Source organism: Prinia subflava, chromosome 1 (assembly GCF_021018805.1).
Source record: "Prinia subflava isolate CZ2003 ecotype Zambia chromosome 1, Cam_Psub_1.2, whole genome shotgun sequence".
Lineage (NCBI taxonomy): Eukaryota > Metazoa > Chordata > Aves > Passeriformes > Cisticolidae > Prinia > Prinia subflava.
The window spans coordinates 95,081,575-95,098,652 of record NC_086247.1 but is presented as its reverse complement, the minus strand read 5'-3'; the positions used below and the strand labels follow the sequence as shown (position 1 = coordinate 95,098,652).

General features: G+C 37.2%; 1 protein-coding gene across 3 annotated transcripts in view; it reads right to left on the bottom strand.

Moving 5' to 3' along the window:
- The window catches only part of CTDP1 (CTD phosphatase subunit 1), a 102,159-nt gene that overhangs the window by 56,769 nt on the left and 28,312 nt on the right, over nt 1–17,078 (bottom strand). For all 3 annotated transcript variants that reach the window (XM_063403879.1, XM_063403888.1, XM_063403899.1), the window contains exons 8-10: nt 14,636–15,715; nt 7,368–7,509; nt 5,061–5,291 (exon numbers count right to left, since the gene is read on the bottom strand). In XM_063403879.1, coding sequence (XP_063259949.1) covers nt 5,061–5,291; nt 7,368–7,509; nt 14,636–15,715 — 1,453 coding nt within the window. The remainder of the gene's footprint in view (nt 1–5,060; nt 5,292–7,367; nt 7,510–14,635; nt 15,716–17,078) is intronic.

Here is a 17,078-nt window from a genome sequence, read left to right as displayed (position 1 = left end):
TAACTACCCGTACTGGTCAGTCACATTAGCCTCCTGGAATAAATTTTAACAGCTCAGCACTACCCAGAATCCAATTCAAAGGTCATGAAGCTCATGGGTCACAAAATATTTATGTTAGCCGTAAGACTGTGTATTTGGAGAGCGACTACCAAAAGCAGGTATCCATCAAGCATCACCCTGTTTCTGAGGGTGATAGTGACTGAAAAAGGGTACAGTGTAGTCTCTGTGGACAAGAGTCTCTATGCAGAAAGGCTAATTATCATCAAGCCAGGATTTACAAGAATCAGCTTTAGACCAATAGTCCCTCACAAAAAAAGCTACGCAAATCCAGTCAGCCACAGGTAAGGTCCTACAAAATTACTTCTCCTTTTGTGAATTCGACAACCTCTTAAGAAGGTTATCTAAATATCAAGGGTTGTTTCACCTCAGTACTTAAATTCCAGAATGTATGAAATCTGAAAGCCATACAAAGCTGTCAATTTTGTTCCTTTTGACAGCTCATATTTTGCAAATACACATCTCTCTTCTCAAATTCCATGGATAGGTGCAGGAAATCTGAAATCCTGTTTTGAATGGGAGGCTGTGAGGGAAAAGAGCTGAGCCACAGCCGTGCTACTCAGACCTGCACTATCTGCTGCAGAGGACTCCCAGCAGCACAGCACAACTCAGCAGCACAGCAGACACATGCCCCTTTGTAGTCTCTTACTCATGTACAGTGAAATTTCTTGTGAAGCTTAAACAATTTGGATGCTGTGAAAACGAACTAACCAAACTGGTTTTTTGCTAGTTTCTCAGCACTGCTAACAGTTTTTGGGTGGGGTGTTTTTTTCTCCCCTCTACTATCTACTGTAAAGATCTTTTGCCATTGAATTGCTCTCAAACAGTGGTTTTCACAGGTAGATGACAAAAATAATATGGTATTCCACTATATTTTTCAAGAGGTTCATACTTTTAAAGTATGATTTCCCTGCCTTTTTAATATGTAACCTAGGCAGGACAGGCGGTGATGCCATTTACATTCTTAGCAAAACAGAGAATGACAAAACAAAAGCTACAGGCATCTTACACAACTCTATTAAAAATATGACAAGCCTGACCATTCCAAGAATTACAGGGAAGTTATATGTAGCATGATAGCCAAGCAGATTTTCTTGGACTAAAAATAAATCTAAATAAATTTAGCATATTTTTTAAGAACACATTGTCATACGGTTGACGAGAACTTCTCCTTTTGTAGTATAGAGTGTGAGATCATACATGACTACATTACACACAAGTATTCACTGTAAAATAACTATATTAACAGCTTCTAAAGGCCTCTGTCAGATGTTTTTTCCAGCATGTTTCCACTGCTACTAGGTAAGATACACTGGGCCTTCTCATGAAAGCCTTCCAAAAGCAACATGAAATAAAGTCTTCTTTAAGGTTTGTAAGGCATTTTTATTTTGTCAAAAACATTTTTTAGGCTTTTACATTTTTAGCTGCCTGTAAAGTTGAATAAAAATTAAAGACATAAAAATGCAGGAATTTACATTTATTTCTAATTAAATGAGATTCATAAGTACTTTTACAAAAATAACGCCACATTCAACCCTGCAGAGGCTGGTTGGTGCTTACCAGTCATACATGCACAAGAACATATATGTGCAGGGTGGGACCAACATTTGTGAAAGTAACAAGCACTTTCCTTGATACATCAGGGCAAAAACTAAAATAACATTATCATCATGGAAGTGTTAAAATATTTAAATTCCAGTCACATGTTCAATTTGCCACTTCATATTTTTGCTGTCATAATAACATTGATAAGTAAGAAAAATAGTAACTAAGAGCATATAATTCAGACAAAAATGTTGTAAGTGAAAATAATGTATACAAATCTTGAAGTATGGCATAAGCCACCAACATCTGCTTGACACACCTCTTCAAACCAAGCATTTGGTGCATCTTAGCATTATTTTAAAACCAGGGTGCCACTTTTAACTTCTGACATGTAAATGACACCCATATTTTAAGCTTTGCCTCATCTGCTAGCATATTTCTAGTGCTCACTAAAATGTAACTTGCAGTATAACTTTTTTCTTTATTCTAGTCCAAGCTGCCATTAGCTTTTGCATTACTCTGAACAATACTACATTGCATGTCTCATGATCTCTTACAACTTTAGTGTTTACTGCATGTTTGTAGAATACTATTTCTGTATGAAAATGCAAATTTTTGATACATACGGCATGTCAAAGCTCTGACATGCAGGTTCTCAGACAAAGAAGAGCTGCTGGCCACCAGCAGCCCCTAAGCAGCAGTGCATTCCTTTCCTTCTATTACAGCTGCAAATTTTTTTTCATTTTACTGCACGGGCTGGAACAGCCATGATAAAAAAGCAGGTGCCCAAGTCTCAGAGCTAAGCACAATGGCACGACTTGTTGCTTGAAATGTTGACTAAATTAACTGAACCATCTGTAATTCCCTAGTGACAGTTTCACTGCAAATTGCATGTACAAATTTGAACTAATGATATCCAATTTTAAATTACATTTCAAGTTGAATCTCAGAAAGAAACTAAAACTGTTGAAATCAAACATAGTGAGAACTGAAACAGTTCTTATGAATGATATTCAGGTAATTTCAAACCCTTTGCAATAACCAGCCCTGCAAGGAAGAGGTTCTCTCCTAAGTACAAGCTGGTCTATTCTTACACTAAGACACCAAGAACCATTGCTATGCCACATGCAGCTATCAGGTCCCCAAAGGCTTCCACTCACAGCAGTGCAATTCTGTTTCCCACTATCTGAAATTCAGAATCATACGCAGAGTTGAGAAACTATCCAAGAAAATTATTGGAGGCTTTGATTACACTCACCCACAACAGGAGCTTGTGAGTGTCAAAAACTTCAACTCTGCTTAAAATCAATGGTTCAGTTACAAATATTCACCTCTTTCTGTAGAATGTGAACAAGGGAGCACATTAAGTCTGTCACGACTCAAATACATTGTCCTCTACCAATACATTGCTGTACTAATGCAGTTTTCTCTTAGGACAAGTATTATATCAAATTTTAAAGAGGATGTGAAGCTTTTTTGAAAAGCTATCACTTTTGGTATAGGTATGCATTAAGATATAGCTCACAGTTCTGCCTCAGCTCTTCCTCAGTCAAGACACAGGAAAGCCGTTTCCATTCGGCTTTTTGTTACTTCTTCACAGCCTTCCTCCTCTGTCTGCACTGTGGTATTTAAACACTGCCTTGCTTTTCCCCTAGTCTTTGCCAAAACACTCCTCAGGATCTTAACTCAAGAAGGTGGAACTGCTCTGAGGAACAGAGATGTGTCCCAATTAAGAGATTAGCATTTAGAGGTCATCCACTTCACCACTAGAACCAAATCAAAAGGAAATGAGAAAATTTTTCCTCAGCCTAAATCCTATGTTCATCTCTTTTCTTTACAGCTGCTTAGTTGTGGGGTAAAGTTGCAGAACTGAATGACTGGATTCACAGTCAGATTAAAACATCTCAATTCTGAGCACTGACAGTCACAAAAAACTCCCACTGAACTGAAATAAAAGAAGGGAGTAGAAAGGAGACACAGCCTCACTCTGCCCTCAAAACCCTGTCTGAAGCTCTATGAAAACTAAGAGGACAGCTAAACTATATTTCTCTCCTTTTCAGTAAGATACTCAAGGTAAGAAGCATTAAGGAAAAATAGGCTTAGGTGTGGACATAAGTTACTGACATAGGTAGGGAAACCATTAAAACCTATTCTTTTGAAAGCATTCAATGATGTATTAATATCAGCATAACCCATCATACTGAAACATCTTACAAGTGTCATGACAATTACATACAGATCAAACCTTCCCAGCTTTATTCAAGGAAACTTCTTTCTACAACAGCTGACCAAGACCCCACTTTTTCAGCTCCTCTCCGGATACATGCTGTGTCTTGATTATTTGAAGTTTCTAAAGCTCATTTACCATGTCATAGTAACTAAAACAGACTTTAAAAGACACAGTTAAAAAGGAACTGAAAACAAGACATCTTCACAAACAAGAGAGACTCAGAAAACCTGTGTTGACAGCAATAGAAAAGCTGAAATAAGAAAAAGGCTATAAACAGATAACAACTGAAAAAAACCAGGCTGACATTTTTAACAACAGGAAAATAGAGTAGAAACATAACAAGCTACAGTACTATACTAAATCTTTACAAGTGATAACACTGCTGAAGTGGCAGAAAAGGGAGAAGAAAGGTAGAAAACAGTGCATTTATAGTTGTGATGTATATTTTTTGAAAATTGAATTGCTTTGTAACAACTGCTGCACTCTGATCACATTGTACAAGGGAACGCAGATCACACTTTACAAAGAAACGTTTTGCCTTTAACTGGATACTTCTTTACCACTGGAATGAACAAGTCTTGCTAGACTTGTTAGAAATCCAGAAAGTCAGATCTTTTATTTAGATAATTGGGGGTGAATTCTAGGTATTTTACACATTAAGAGACAAGAGGTGTTTTTGCAGATAACACAAATTTTGACACAGTCCAGATAGAAACTAGCCTCTGTACTTCAAAAAACGCAAAGGCTTTTATTTCACAATGCTCAGTCAGCTACACGTGTCTTCCATCGCTTCTGATATTCCTCAAAACCAAAGTTCATGCCCCATTTGAAGGAATTAGGTGAAGAGGAAAATTTTATAAACAAGAATAAAATGGTATCAGGTATATTTTATTAGCAAAAAACAATCCAGTATTCCAATACCCATTAAGAAACATCAAGCTGTCTCATTTCAGCTGTAACATTCTTTAGACTACACAAACCATACATCGAGTTTATTTGGTTTGAGATTTCCAGTTCCATTTCAGTGAGACACAAAAACCACGTGGTATTGTAGCATCCTGACTTACTTCAGCTGATTATTCACTTTTGCCCATTTTCTTGGTTTTTTAGAAAGCAAACAAAGTAAAGCAAAAATGCCAATTTCATCAAATGAAAGGATAACAAGTGTAAGATTTACTACAGAATCTAAAAATGTAGATAATGTGACTCTTAGCTGTACTTTAGGTACCTGAAGGACGAGTGTTCACCGTGGACTGGCAAGATGATGGGAGGAGCTGGAGACTGGATGTACATTGACTGCCCAGATGTCTGTGTGCCTTTCCTGATCAGCTTTCCAGTGTTAGGATCATAAATTCGAACTTCAGGACCAGGTTGAGACTTCGGATGGATGGGTGTTGGGTGAAACAGAGCCGTCTGAAATGTGCTGGGTGTATCAGGAAATGTGGCAGGGCTATTTTCTCTGTTAGATGGAGTTGAGAAAAAAAACTGCATTAGAAATTTAAATGAGCTATCTAACCAGAACCAAAAAACGAGCATTCCCTTTTCTTCCAAAGCAGAAGAGGGAAATGGTTTGGAAAATCTCTAAAGTAACATTTCTCTCCTCCACCTCATTAAACTCTCACTGAATTTAAAACAGAAAACTGCAAATACAAGATAATGTCAAGTTTAAATTACTAAAATATTAATAAGTGTGCCTTAAAAACTGTCTAAACACAAAGTTACCTTAATGGCTTCCAGGTAGTAACAACAGCACAGTTAGCATAGCACGATAATCTGCATATATGCAACAAAGAAAAGCAGGCTATTTTATCAATCTTTCTATTTGCTCTCCAAATTTGCTCTGAGAGAAAATAAACACGTAGTAAGTGACACTTACAAGTCTTTCTAACTAATTTTTTAAAATAGATTCAATTAATTTGTGACAAATATTAGAAGTGACACAAAACTGGAGTTTTTACTACATGCTTTTATGGATGTTTCTGAAGTAGTCTTGCAGTAATAACAGGGTAAACCAATTCCAAGTTCACCTATTCTTTCCTTGCTATCTTAGGTTCATTTTACATGCAAATGCTTTCTCAGACTTCTTTCCTCCCCTAGTTTATAACTGCTTTGAACCCGTAATAACTATTTCAAGCAGCTTCATCAAGGAGAAAATCTTTTCCAAAGTAGCTGCACCTATTGGGTTAAAGTGAAAGTATTTCACTTTAACATTAACATTAGATATCTTACTGACTGAAGCTTGGGGGAGGAAGTATGACGTTAAGATATATTAACTAAGATATTAATTAAGATATTTGAAACACAGAAGTAGGAAAAATTATCATGTTCCACTAACTTGAAGAGTAAATACAGAGGAAGGAAGACTAAAATTCATCTAGACATCAAAAAACAATGTTCACAGGCCACTGTCCAGGTTTCTACTGTAAACTCAGCAGTGTCAGGTCTCTGAGACGAATTAAGCATCCCATGCAAATATTTCAAAGTTTAACTAAAAACCATCTGACTGTACTTTTTGAAAAGACTAAGTATGCTAGTCAAGCCATAAGCAGGCTACATATCTTTTCCTAACTAATAGGAATGCTGTGTCTCAACCTAGTGTCAAATTTGATAAATACACTCACTTCCACATTTCTTCTTTTAGTGTCTTCAAAGCCTTACACATCCATGTTCTGCCCTCAAAGGGCATCTTGTAAGTAGAAAGTAAATCTCTAGCATAGTCAATCAGACCAGTATAAGTTTAATATAGAAACCCCATTATGCTGTGCCCCTTCCTGTCTAAACATGGAAGAGAAGATCCTCTGTTAGGCTTGCAAGATATGGGTCTATCCAAACAGATAAGTCAAGAAGCAGAGGCTGGCTTGACAGTACCTTGTCAAGTTACTTCAGCCATGCCACTATCCTGCAGGGGACTGTTACTGATAGCAGTCCAACTTTCTCTTTGCTAATAATGTTTTTGGCTGCCTCTTCTGTTTCTCTTTCAGCACTTTCCTATCATCCCAAAACCGTCTCTCACTACTTCCTTTCTTCCAGTTTTTGCTCCTGTCTTCATACCTTCCAATTCTTAGAATTTTCTATGTTACTTTTCTGTTTCTCTCTTTCTTATCACTACCAAATTTCAGCAAAAAATACCATACTTTATCAGTTCTTCATGTAGTCACAGTATGTACATTTTTCGGCAGCATGAATGATCCCACACCTTGGTGGCATTCTCTATGTTAGCTTATGGATGAACTGAAAAGGGCAACTTCTCCAAATTAAAAGAGCTAACAGTAGTAACTGCTGAAGAAAGTAATGTTACCACAACTTTTCTACAAGTTTTCTCCTGACTGTGCTAGTTACTGAACTGCCTCCTGATCCTTTAGTAGTCTTCAGTTTAAGGAAAAGAGGAATGGACAAAAACAAGGAGTTCTTCCATAGAATCCAAAAGCATTGCACACCATTCTGAACTTGTCAGAAATCAATTTATTAACAAATCAGCATTCCTGTATGAATAATCGTCTTCATGGCCCCTTTTCCCTCCAAGAACAGCACATACCTGTGTGTTTTGATGTAGTCATCCTTTAAGGGAAAGAGCTGTTCCTCAACCTTGTCCCAGCGCTCCAGGCAGCTCCACAGCCAATCAGGGTTTACAACATGGAGATCCTTGCAGTCCTGAGCTTGCCGTACTTTTTCTGTGCCTATTACAGAGTCAAACACAACATAACAGTGTTTCCACAAACACAGAAGATAAACCAGTGTGTAGTTAAAACTAAGAACATTTTGTCATCAATCGTACAGGAAAAAAAAAGCAACACTCCTCCTCAGTACAACCAAACAACCACAGCAAATAAAAGTGAGAATCTAATTAAGATGCTGTATCTCAGACTCAAGCTGGATGAACATAACTTTCTGAAGAACTGGCACCATGGAAGTAGCCCACTAAGATTTATACAGAAAATCTCTGCATCTTCTCTGCATGTTTGCCCAACAAACAACACAAGTGCACTTTTGTATAACATCTCCTTCACTTATATTTGTTAGTAGTCCAAGAAGAGGCAGGTTTTCAATGCTGTTGAAGCCTGACTAACTTATCATAACTAACTTTTTTACACATGGTCCCGTGTTCATACAGCATGCTACCTTTTAACAGGCTGTCACCCACTCAAACTCCATCTACCAGGAGTGGAGGCAAAGCAGATAAAATTTCTTTGTACTGAAAAAGGAACAAAGAATGTGAAGTTAAACATGGCAGGCTAGCATGCAGTCCAGGTGAAACCATCAACAATGCAGCTCGCAAGCAACAGATCATCTCAAATTTCACTCTCTGGGAATGTCAGAACAAGAGAGAAACTCAGTAAAGTTGCTATAAATCTATATAAATCTATTTGGCTATAAATGCCAAAAAGAACCAAGATCAGTGCTGTGGTTTAATCCCAGCCACTTGTTGACTCCTCCAACAACCCCAGTGGGATGGGGAGAAGAATCAGGGAAAAAACATTAACACTAGTGAGTTAACAACAGCTAATGAAACATATCATAGTACTAATAATATAAGCCCTTGTCTGTTTTCACACATGTTAGAACAATGAAGCAATGAAGCCTCCAGACAAAAAAATCAAGTTTCAGAACAATCCAAACAAGGAAGCAAGAACAGTAAATTAATTTGACGTTTTCATCACAGTTCCCTGGAGTTTCATCTTCGTGACTGTCATTTAACAATATGATTTCACTTGTTTCAATTTAGATTAAAATCTTGAAGTACCCATACTTCTTCACATAATTTGAAGATGAGACAAAGCAGCTAATCTCAAATATTTAATATCCTTTGTACAACCTGAACTACAATCCACTGGGATAGACAGATGAACTGAAATACACTTGAAGTTTGACCTAACTAGTTGGTTAGACAGCTCAGTTTAAGACATCTGAAAGATTAAAAGACTAAATAAACAGGAAAGGGCATGAGATAATTGTCCTTTATCAAACTGCTGAATGCCTCTGTTTCCCTACCTTTCAGCCACCAAACCCAATGGAAGTAGGGCTACATTTTTCTCTAGACACATGCTTTTTCTTGGATTTAGATTAAGAGAAAACAATGTTGTGTGCACAAATATATTTATTCTTTTTTCAGCTGTAAATGCAACCACTTGCACAGTTACATCTTACATCTTACATCTTACAGGATGTAAGAGCTGTACATATAAAGCTTTACTCCACACTAGTATCATTGAATAAGAAAAAGTTAATTTAAGAATCCAAAATAAATGCAAACACAAAAATAAGTATTTCAAGATACAGCCCTGTCCAAACCTCTAATGATTTGGACATGTCATATTTTACTTTTTGTCATGAAATAAAAATAAAACCCCTGTCCAACAAAGATTCAGTGAAAACAATTTTAGAACTGCAACTGTGTTAAACCCAGCACACCTTTGCAGTTCAAGAGGTTTTAACCGGCTAAACATAAAACCCTAATAAGGGAGGTCAATGTACTCCCTGAAATCATACATGCCCTGATTTAAGAAATCTGTTTTCCAATTAATTATCAGTTACAAAAGAAATTGAGAGAAATTTCATGCAATAGTTGCTGGAAATGAGCCGGTTTCCAGTGCCAGAAGGAGCTTTGACTGGAGGTATTATTAATATTTAATTAACTTCAACAGGAATTGTAGAAATACCTGTAGTTAGAAACAGTTACATATAAAGCTGTATTTAATTTATACAAAGGGCATATTTCAGACAAAATAAAGCAAATGTTCTGGAAGAGAATCAGTTTAAGAGATCTGGAGAAAAAAGGACTGAAGAAGTTTAAGTCTTGGCTTGGACATTGCTTTCTTTTGAGAATAAAGGAGAAAAGGAATGATATCAGAAAAACAAACCAGTAAGAGGACATCTGTTACAAAGAGGATGCTAAAATCAGGTTCATAAGCATAAGAGTTTCAGAGCAAAAAAAAAGCAACAAGAATGAGAAGTCTGGTAGAAGTTTAGGTACCTGTGTCTGATATTAGAAACTGAGTCAAGTAGCAGACACAGCTGGCAATACTGTCCTGCGCATACCAGCTCTGGAGCAGACTGAATACCACACACAATAGCAGTGGTTTTACCACTAATCACACACAACAGTTAACTAAAGCTGGTGATGTTGTTGAACAGATGGGACGGTGGTGCTCTTTTTGGACTTCATCAGAGGAAACCTGGACAAAACTATAAAATTGCACCTTCACCTCACGTTAAATCTGTGAAGTTACATGAGGAGATGGCCTTCTCAACTGTTTTTCAAACTCATGTTTCCGCACTGATGTCAGGTGTTTCATCTTGCTACCCCTTCCTCCCCACCCCCACATTCTGCTTTTACACATATCTGTCTGTTTCATACTGGATGTATGCTGAGGAGCTATGTAAATTCTTCTAGTTGACAGGATTGTGACAGAAAACTTAAACACGAAAGCCAAAACAGCACAATTTTATGTGAAGTTGCTACTGGAACTAGATGGTCTTTAAGGTCCCTAATAACCTAAATGTTCTAGGATTCTGTGCAAGCTGGTGACCCAGACTTGTGTGTAACCAAACCCACCTCCCAAGAGTCAAAAGTCTTACCTTTCTCACCTCCACAACTTCAAGGCTTTCTGCCTCCTCCCCATTTCTAAAGTGCAGTGGCCTATTGCATGCTCCAGCATACTGACAATTGCATAAGGGAACATAACTGCGTCCTCTTGGGGAGGGTTTCCTACTTCTAGCTGACATCTTCAGAAATCAATTCACGTGTATAATGTACTTAAAGCAACATTTGGTGAAACATCAGATTTAACTGTGAGGAGAAACAGCACTGTGATAATATGTTTGCTGTCTCCTCTCCCTTTCTCCAGTGTAACTTCTCTGGCATTATGCTTATTAAGACAAAACAGCAAAAAGATTTTAATCCATCCAAGCAATGGTACTTCTGATGCCACTAAAAACATCTGAATTACCCAGTTGAGCTGAAAATCACTTAGAGAAGAACTGATTTTCCAGAGTACTTCTTTGCATTACTGTCATCTAATCACCTTTCCCAACTTCAAATCCTAAAGTAGTTCCAAAAAGTTAAAACGGCACAGAAGGTTTTCTATGTGAATCAACTGGCAACCAAATTAATCACATCTATTCTCTGATGGATACAGTCTGAAGCAGATAGTATCAGAAAATGTTATTTTCAAAGCTGAGGAAGGTGCTCATCAATTCTACTTCTGAAATTGCTGAAAACAGGGCTCAGCCGACTGTGGCCTGTGACTCAATCTCACCCATGAGGAACTCAGCATGAGTGCTCAAGGCTGTGACAGGACTAACCAAAGCACACTGTGGGGAGAGACCAGCAGCACTTGCAACACACTAAAATCAACATATCCTTATGGCAGTTTGCAACCAGGCTGCTAGACATTGGTCGGAAAATCTGATCACTGAAAGTTTATTTCTCTTCAGATAATCTTTATGTACAGATCTTGACTTATAATCAAATCCTGAAGCTCTTCTGCAAGAACACCAACTTAAGACAAGTGACAGATGTGCTGTTCTGAAGCTATATGCCTAAAGTTCAGGTTTAACTCTGTACTGTGCTTTACCAACAGGCTTACCTGGTCAGTGGCCAAGTTCAGAGCAATGCTTAACCCGATTTTTTTAAAAAGACACAGTCCTTGAACATATTTTTCATGAAAAAACACTGTTGACACATCACAGGCATAGGAAAACGGCATGGACTCAAATATATATCACAAAATAGAAGAAAAATTCGGGGCCTAAAATTGATGTATTTCCATTCCTACCACACTACAATAATTTTTGAGAGATCTGAACAGCTCTATTGCTCCACCATCAAAAACCCAATACAAGAACCAGCTACAGTGTCTTTCATCTGTTCAGGAAGGAATATAAAAAGGTTTATGAAATAGTGTGGTAACTGCTTAGCCAAGTGTGCACACAGCTATGAAAACTCATCCTACAGTGCAGTTTACTAATGCTTGAAGCAAACAGCAGATGTTTCAAAAAAAAGCCAAGAGCAGATGTTTCAAAAACTGAAGCAAGATTCATGCAGCCCAGAGACAAGTGGAAAGGACTACAGGATAGCCTCTTCTCAGTTACTCAGACTTATAAAAGCTGATTGAATGATGCAAAGATACTGTATTTTACAGTAATTCAGGCAGATAGTACTTTGTGCCCTATGTAATGAAAAAAGTCCTAATTTTTTTCGAGAACAAGGATTTATATAATTTCAGAATCCAGAGTGCCTGTGTCTACATGGAAAAAAACAGCCCATCTGCAGAGAAAGAGACAAGTATATACAAAGAATAAAAGAAATTTGAATTATTTACTTTAATGGGTTGGGAAGAATGCTGTAGAAACAACCTAAAACGTTTTTCAGTAGCTGTTCGTTTTAATGCACTAACCTATGATGAGGTCACTTCACAGGGGAAACCCCAGCACCTTAAGACCTAAGGGATAACTGTTTCACACTGACTTCCCTTTTACATCCTCTGCCAAATTCTTCCTTTGCCTTCAAAATGAGAAAGTTAATAGTATTTACCCCTAAACCTGCTGCAGATTAACTATGTGCCTTTCCTTAAATCTCATCTAGAGCAAAGTAAACATTCAGTTGCTTGTCAGAGTCCCCAGTCTGCCGCTGTTAGTGGTGTCACCCAGAAAAACTGAACTCAAAGGTATTTTAGAATCACTTTTCACAAACATACTAAAAAAAAGTATAGATAACAATGTTGCCTGGTCTCACATCACTGACTTCTGAATAAAACTCAAGAAGGGACATGCTTTTGTTTCCCCTTTTCACCAGCAATTAGATGTCAAGCAGTGCTTCAGATGTTTGCCATGGGAGCCAAAGATACAATATTTGTATGGCTTACTGTCAGCAAGAGGCTTGTAAGAATTTGCTCTCTAACCATAAAAGAATCACTATGAAAATCACATTGACAGATGGATTATCACAAATCAAGTTGTGACAGGACAAAATTTATATCCTTAAAATCTCTGTTTAAGAAGTTTCCTTCATGAAATTAGAACAATGCAGCATAACTACTCCCACTTTCCAGACCTGAGAATAATAATCTCCAGTTGAAAAAATACCAAAACCCCATCACAAAACCAGAACCAGTCAGCCCACAAGCATCTTACAAAGAGTTATTGGAGAATACAGTTTTATTCACTCTAAATTCCTCTATTTCATTGCCATTGTTACAGAAATAATTATTAAGTGATGAAGAACACTGACAACAGTATTGCCCATTAGGCAGAAAGGACTGCCAGTCTACCTCATCTAGAATTAGCTCAATATGCAATTTAATCAAAAAACAAAGTTAAAATAGCTTTTCATATTTGGATATATTTTAGTATGTTTCACTAAGAAAGTGCAAGTGGCAAAAATTTACTTATAAAAATAGAACACAAGGATGCATAGACGCATCCTCCATGCATTGGGAGGGTCTCAATTACATTTATCTCATCAGTTTTACCCCATCACAAAATAGTTGTATCTGATGTGTAACTACATTCAGAAATCATCTAGTTTAAGATAAAAAACCGCAACTTTGAAATGAAGCATTTTAATATTTGAAATTGGAAAAACATCTTTTATATTGATGGCTGTCATGTCTCCAATGAAGTATGATGAACTTGCATAATCCTTGCTGAAGTAAGTACTACTATTTATGAAGTTTTAAAACAGCTGTCCCAAAATGGTAGTCAAACAATGGAATCCCAAATTGATGCATCCATTGACTTCAAAACTTCACATTCACTGTTGCAATTATCACATCTTCACAACCCAGAATTCCAGCTAATCTCAATGCATCTAATTCCATCTCCTGAGTTTCAGGTTGTTTTTACTGCTAAAATGTCTATCTCCATTTATATCATATGCTATTACTACTTAAATGCCTCTCGACATACACATTTTTGAGGAAAGTACTCTCTCTTTAAAATACAAGCCAATGAAATTAAGCTGCTTCTGATGCACTAAACCCCCACATGAATAGCATTCCAAAACAAAAAAATCCAACAGGTGGCAGATAATGTATTTCTTTGCTTATGACATCTAAGCGTGTCCTAAAAGTACCTGTAAGTTTGAGATTATTTAGAACACACCGATTTACTTTTGGATTTCATGGGTTTGACTACCAGATATTTAGATTCCATGTAATTTTGAAAGACCACCAATGAGGGAACAAAGCCTCAGGGTCCACCCAAAAAAAAAGTGTGCTAGAAGTTAGAGCTGCTGACTTGTAGCTCCTCTGTGGCAGCTACCAGTGTTACATTTCTATCTATTACAGCTATGAAAAAACAGGCAGCTTTGTCAAAGACAACCTAAACAATTCAGGTTTAAGCACAGTGCAATGACAGGGTATTAGCAGTCTCTTAAAATAATAATTTTTTTGAATTCCATGCCAAGTGAAACTGACCCATGAGAGGTGAATCTGATAAACTGAGGAAGAGAGCACTGCTATACCTTTATAACAAGACAACCATATACTTTTCTTTGACACTAATATTAAAAGCTTCTATTCAACAACTTTGAGTCTGACAATTAGTATCGCAAATTCCTAACAAAAAAATGAGACATGACACATTACATCAGAGCATATTTAGTGGGTCCTACTTTTAACAATTAAAAATCACATTTGAGCAAAAAGAAGAGAAAGATCCTTTAAAAATGGCTGCTAAATTGTTTTAGGAACAATCTTTCCTTTGATTTTGATTCTATTCTCAGTTTCATTAACGTCTGTAAAGATTATACAAAAGAGCTCAATGCATGAATTCTAACACACTAAAAGCTGCTTGAATACCTACCTGTCCTTGCTGCAATGAGATGTGTTGCTTTATCAGGATCATCAGCACTCAGTACAAGATTTTTCACAATTTTAGCTCCAAGTGCTGTGGCATGATAGTGTTCCCGTGTCTTTTCAATAGGGAAGTTTGTTGGGTAAAGTCCACTAAATATTATGGTTACATCTGCCAAGACTTTACTTTTTAGTTCTGGTACTATTTTTCTGATGTCTGGAATTTCCTCAATCTCTTTTTTCAGGTATTTATCATACTTTGTGTAATAATCAGTGTGAACTCGCACAAGGATCTCCTCGAGGTATATTAAATGGTCATCATCATCTGTATCATCTTCCTCATCTTCCTCTTCCATGCTCTGATCTAAGGACTCACCCATTGTAAATCCAGACTGTTCACTAATCTGAGATTCTGTTTCAGCTTCTTTCTTGTCTCCAGACCCATTTCCTAAATCACAAAGGCTTTCCTGTTCACTTTCCTCTTGTGCTTCAAGATCAATTTTATCCTGGATATTTTCACTACACTGTGTGTCCTCAGAATGGTTTACCAAACCATCCTTTTTCTCACTCACATCAGTGCAACTCTCTTGCTGCAAATTTTCATCCTTCAGAGGTTGTTCGGATTTCTTCCAGCTTCTCTTTTCCTCATTCTCACTATCTGATACAGAAGTGGACAATTTTTTGGCATCCAATCCGTCGTCACTTTCACTGTCACTAGACAGCTCAAAGTCCAAGTCATTTGTTGTCTTCTCTTGGGTTTGCTGCCTCTCTGTAACTGTTGTATCTACTCGTTCTGAAACAATCTGAGATTCTTTTGTATTTGCCAAATCATCACTGACCTCACTGTCCATTTTGTGACCAGTGCTATCATTTAAGGGGTCCTGGGCATTAACTTTATCATGAGAGTTCACATCCCCATCAGATGTTTCACTGCTTACAGAAGTACTCCCATTTGCAGTGCAAGTATCCATTGCAGTTTTCTTGAGACCATTACTGTGCTCTTCTACACATATAACATTCTTTATCTCTTCAACATCTTTTGCTGAAATCACTGCTGAATCCAATGCCTCAGGTTTTGTAGAGTGGTTTGCTAAGACATGGGCAAGAAAGAATACATACAATTTTTCCTTTTTTTCTTTTTTTAAGATTAACAAAAATTTAATTTTCATTGACCTTACACACACAGTTTACATATGGACTTAGATTTCATTATGATTGGAAGTGATCACTAGGCTGTTCAAAGTTGTTAAAATTCTCTAGGTGTCAATCATTACCAGAAAGGACTGTCAAAACTAACAAACATTACTGTTGTAAGGAAGTTATATAAGCAGCTTCCCTTTCTTTAAATCACAGGTCATAAGTAATTATTTGTTAACTCTGCAAGCATTAAAGGATTTATCTTGTAGTGTAAATTTTACAATTACAACTTAGAGCAATGAAAATAAACAAATGAGAGGCAGGGGCAGAGTTTGCTTTGCAAGGCTGTAATCCAGAACTAAAGTACAAAAACTTTATTTAAAACAGCCATGTCTTTCACATTACCTTATTTTCATAACAAAATAACTGAACTTTAGTCCTTGAAAAGACATGTATTTTAACAGCACAAAGATGCCATTCAAGCTCAATTTAAGACTGATGGAATGCAAGTAAAAGGGTAATGGAGTCAAAAGCAGAACAGTTTTGGTATGTGTCTGCAGATATCTGCAAGAAGTAGACAGACAAGTAAAGAAATCACAGACTTCCAAAACTTTGCACACAAATATTCACTGGCAACACTGTGTGAAATCATACTATTTCGTCTCCCTTTCGTGTACATGTTCCTGCCCTGCAAGTGTAGAGGTCCCACATCACAGTGACCCGATTCAGGTTGATCATACTATTTGATTGCTGTATTGGACACTTTGGACATTTCTATTTCAACAAGGGAAAGAGAGAAATGTCACAAGAATTAAATTGAAAAAAAACCCCAAGCCTTTGGCTAAACTGGAAAAAGCCCGACAATTCGTTCCTATGACATTGTGTTCCCAATACATTTTGCCCTCAAATAATTACCGATCTAGTGATGTGTACTTTCTAAATCCATTATGCGTATTACACTGCTGAGCCTGTTGAACGTAAGGTTCTTGTGTCAAATGCCAGAACACCACGTTCAGTAGGTGCTAAAAATTCACCTTAATTTTTTTAGCATGATTTAGCTGGGAGGCAAGCAAATTTCAACATTCATTTTCAGCAGTGTGTTGAGGCTAGAGTTTATTACCTATTTCTCCAAGTCCCAAGGGCAAGGAAGGGGACTGAAGAGGCGAAACCTTCAAAGAAAAAGTCAGCATGTTTTACATGGCGGTGTGAGGGAGAAACTGTCCCCCTCGACATATTCTTGAACAGTTTAGTGTATTGTCCAATCAGCTCTGAGCCACAACACTTATTACTGCTTTGCTTCTGCTCTGGTTGATATT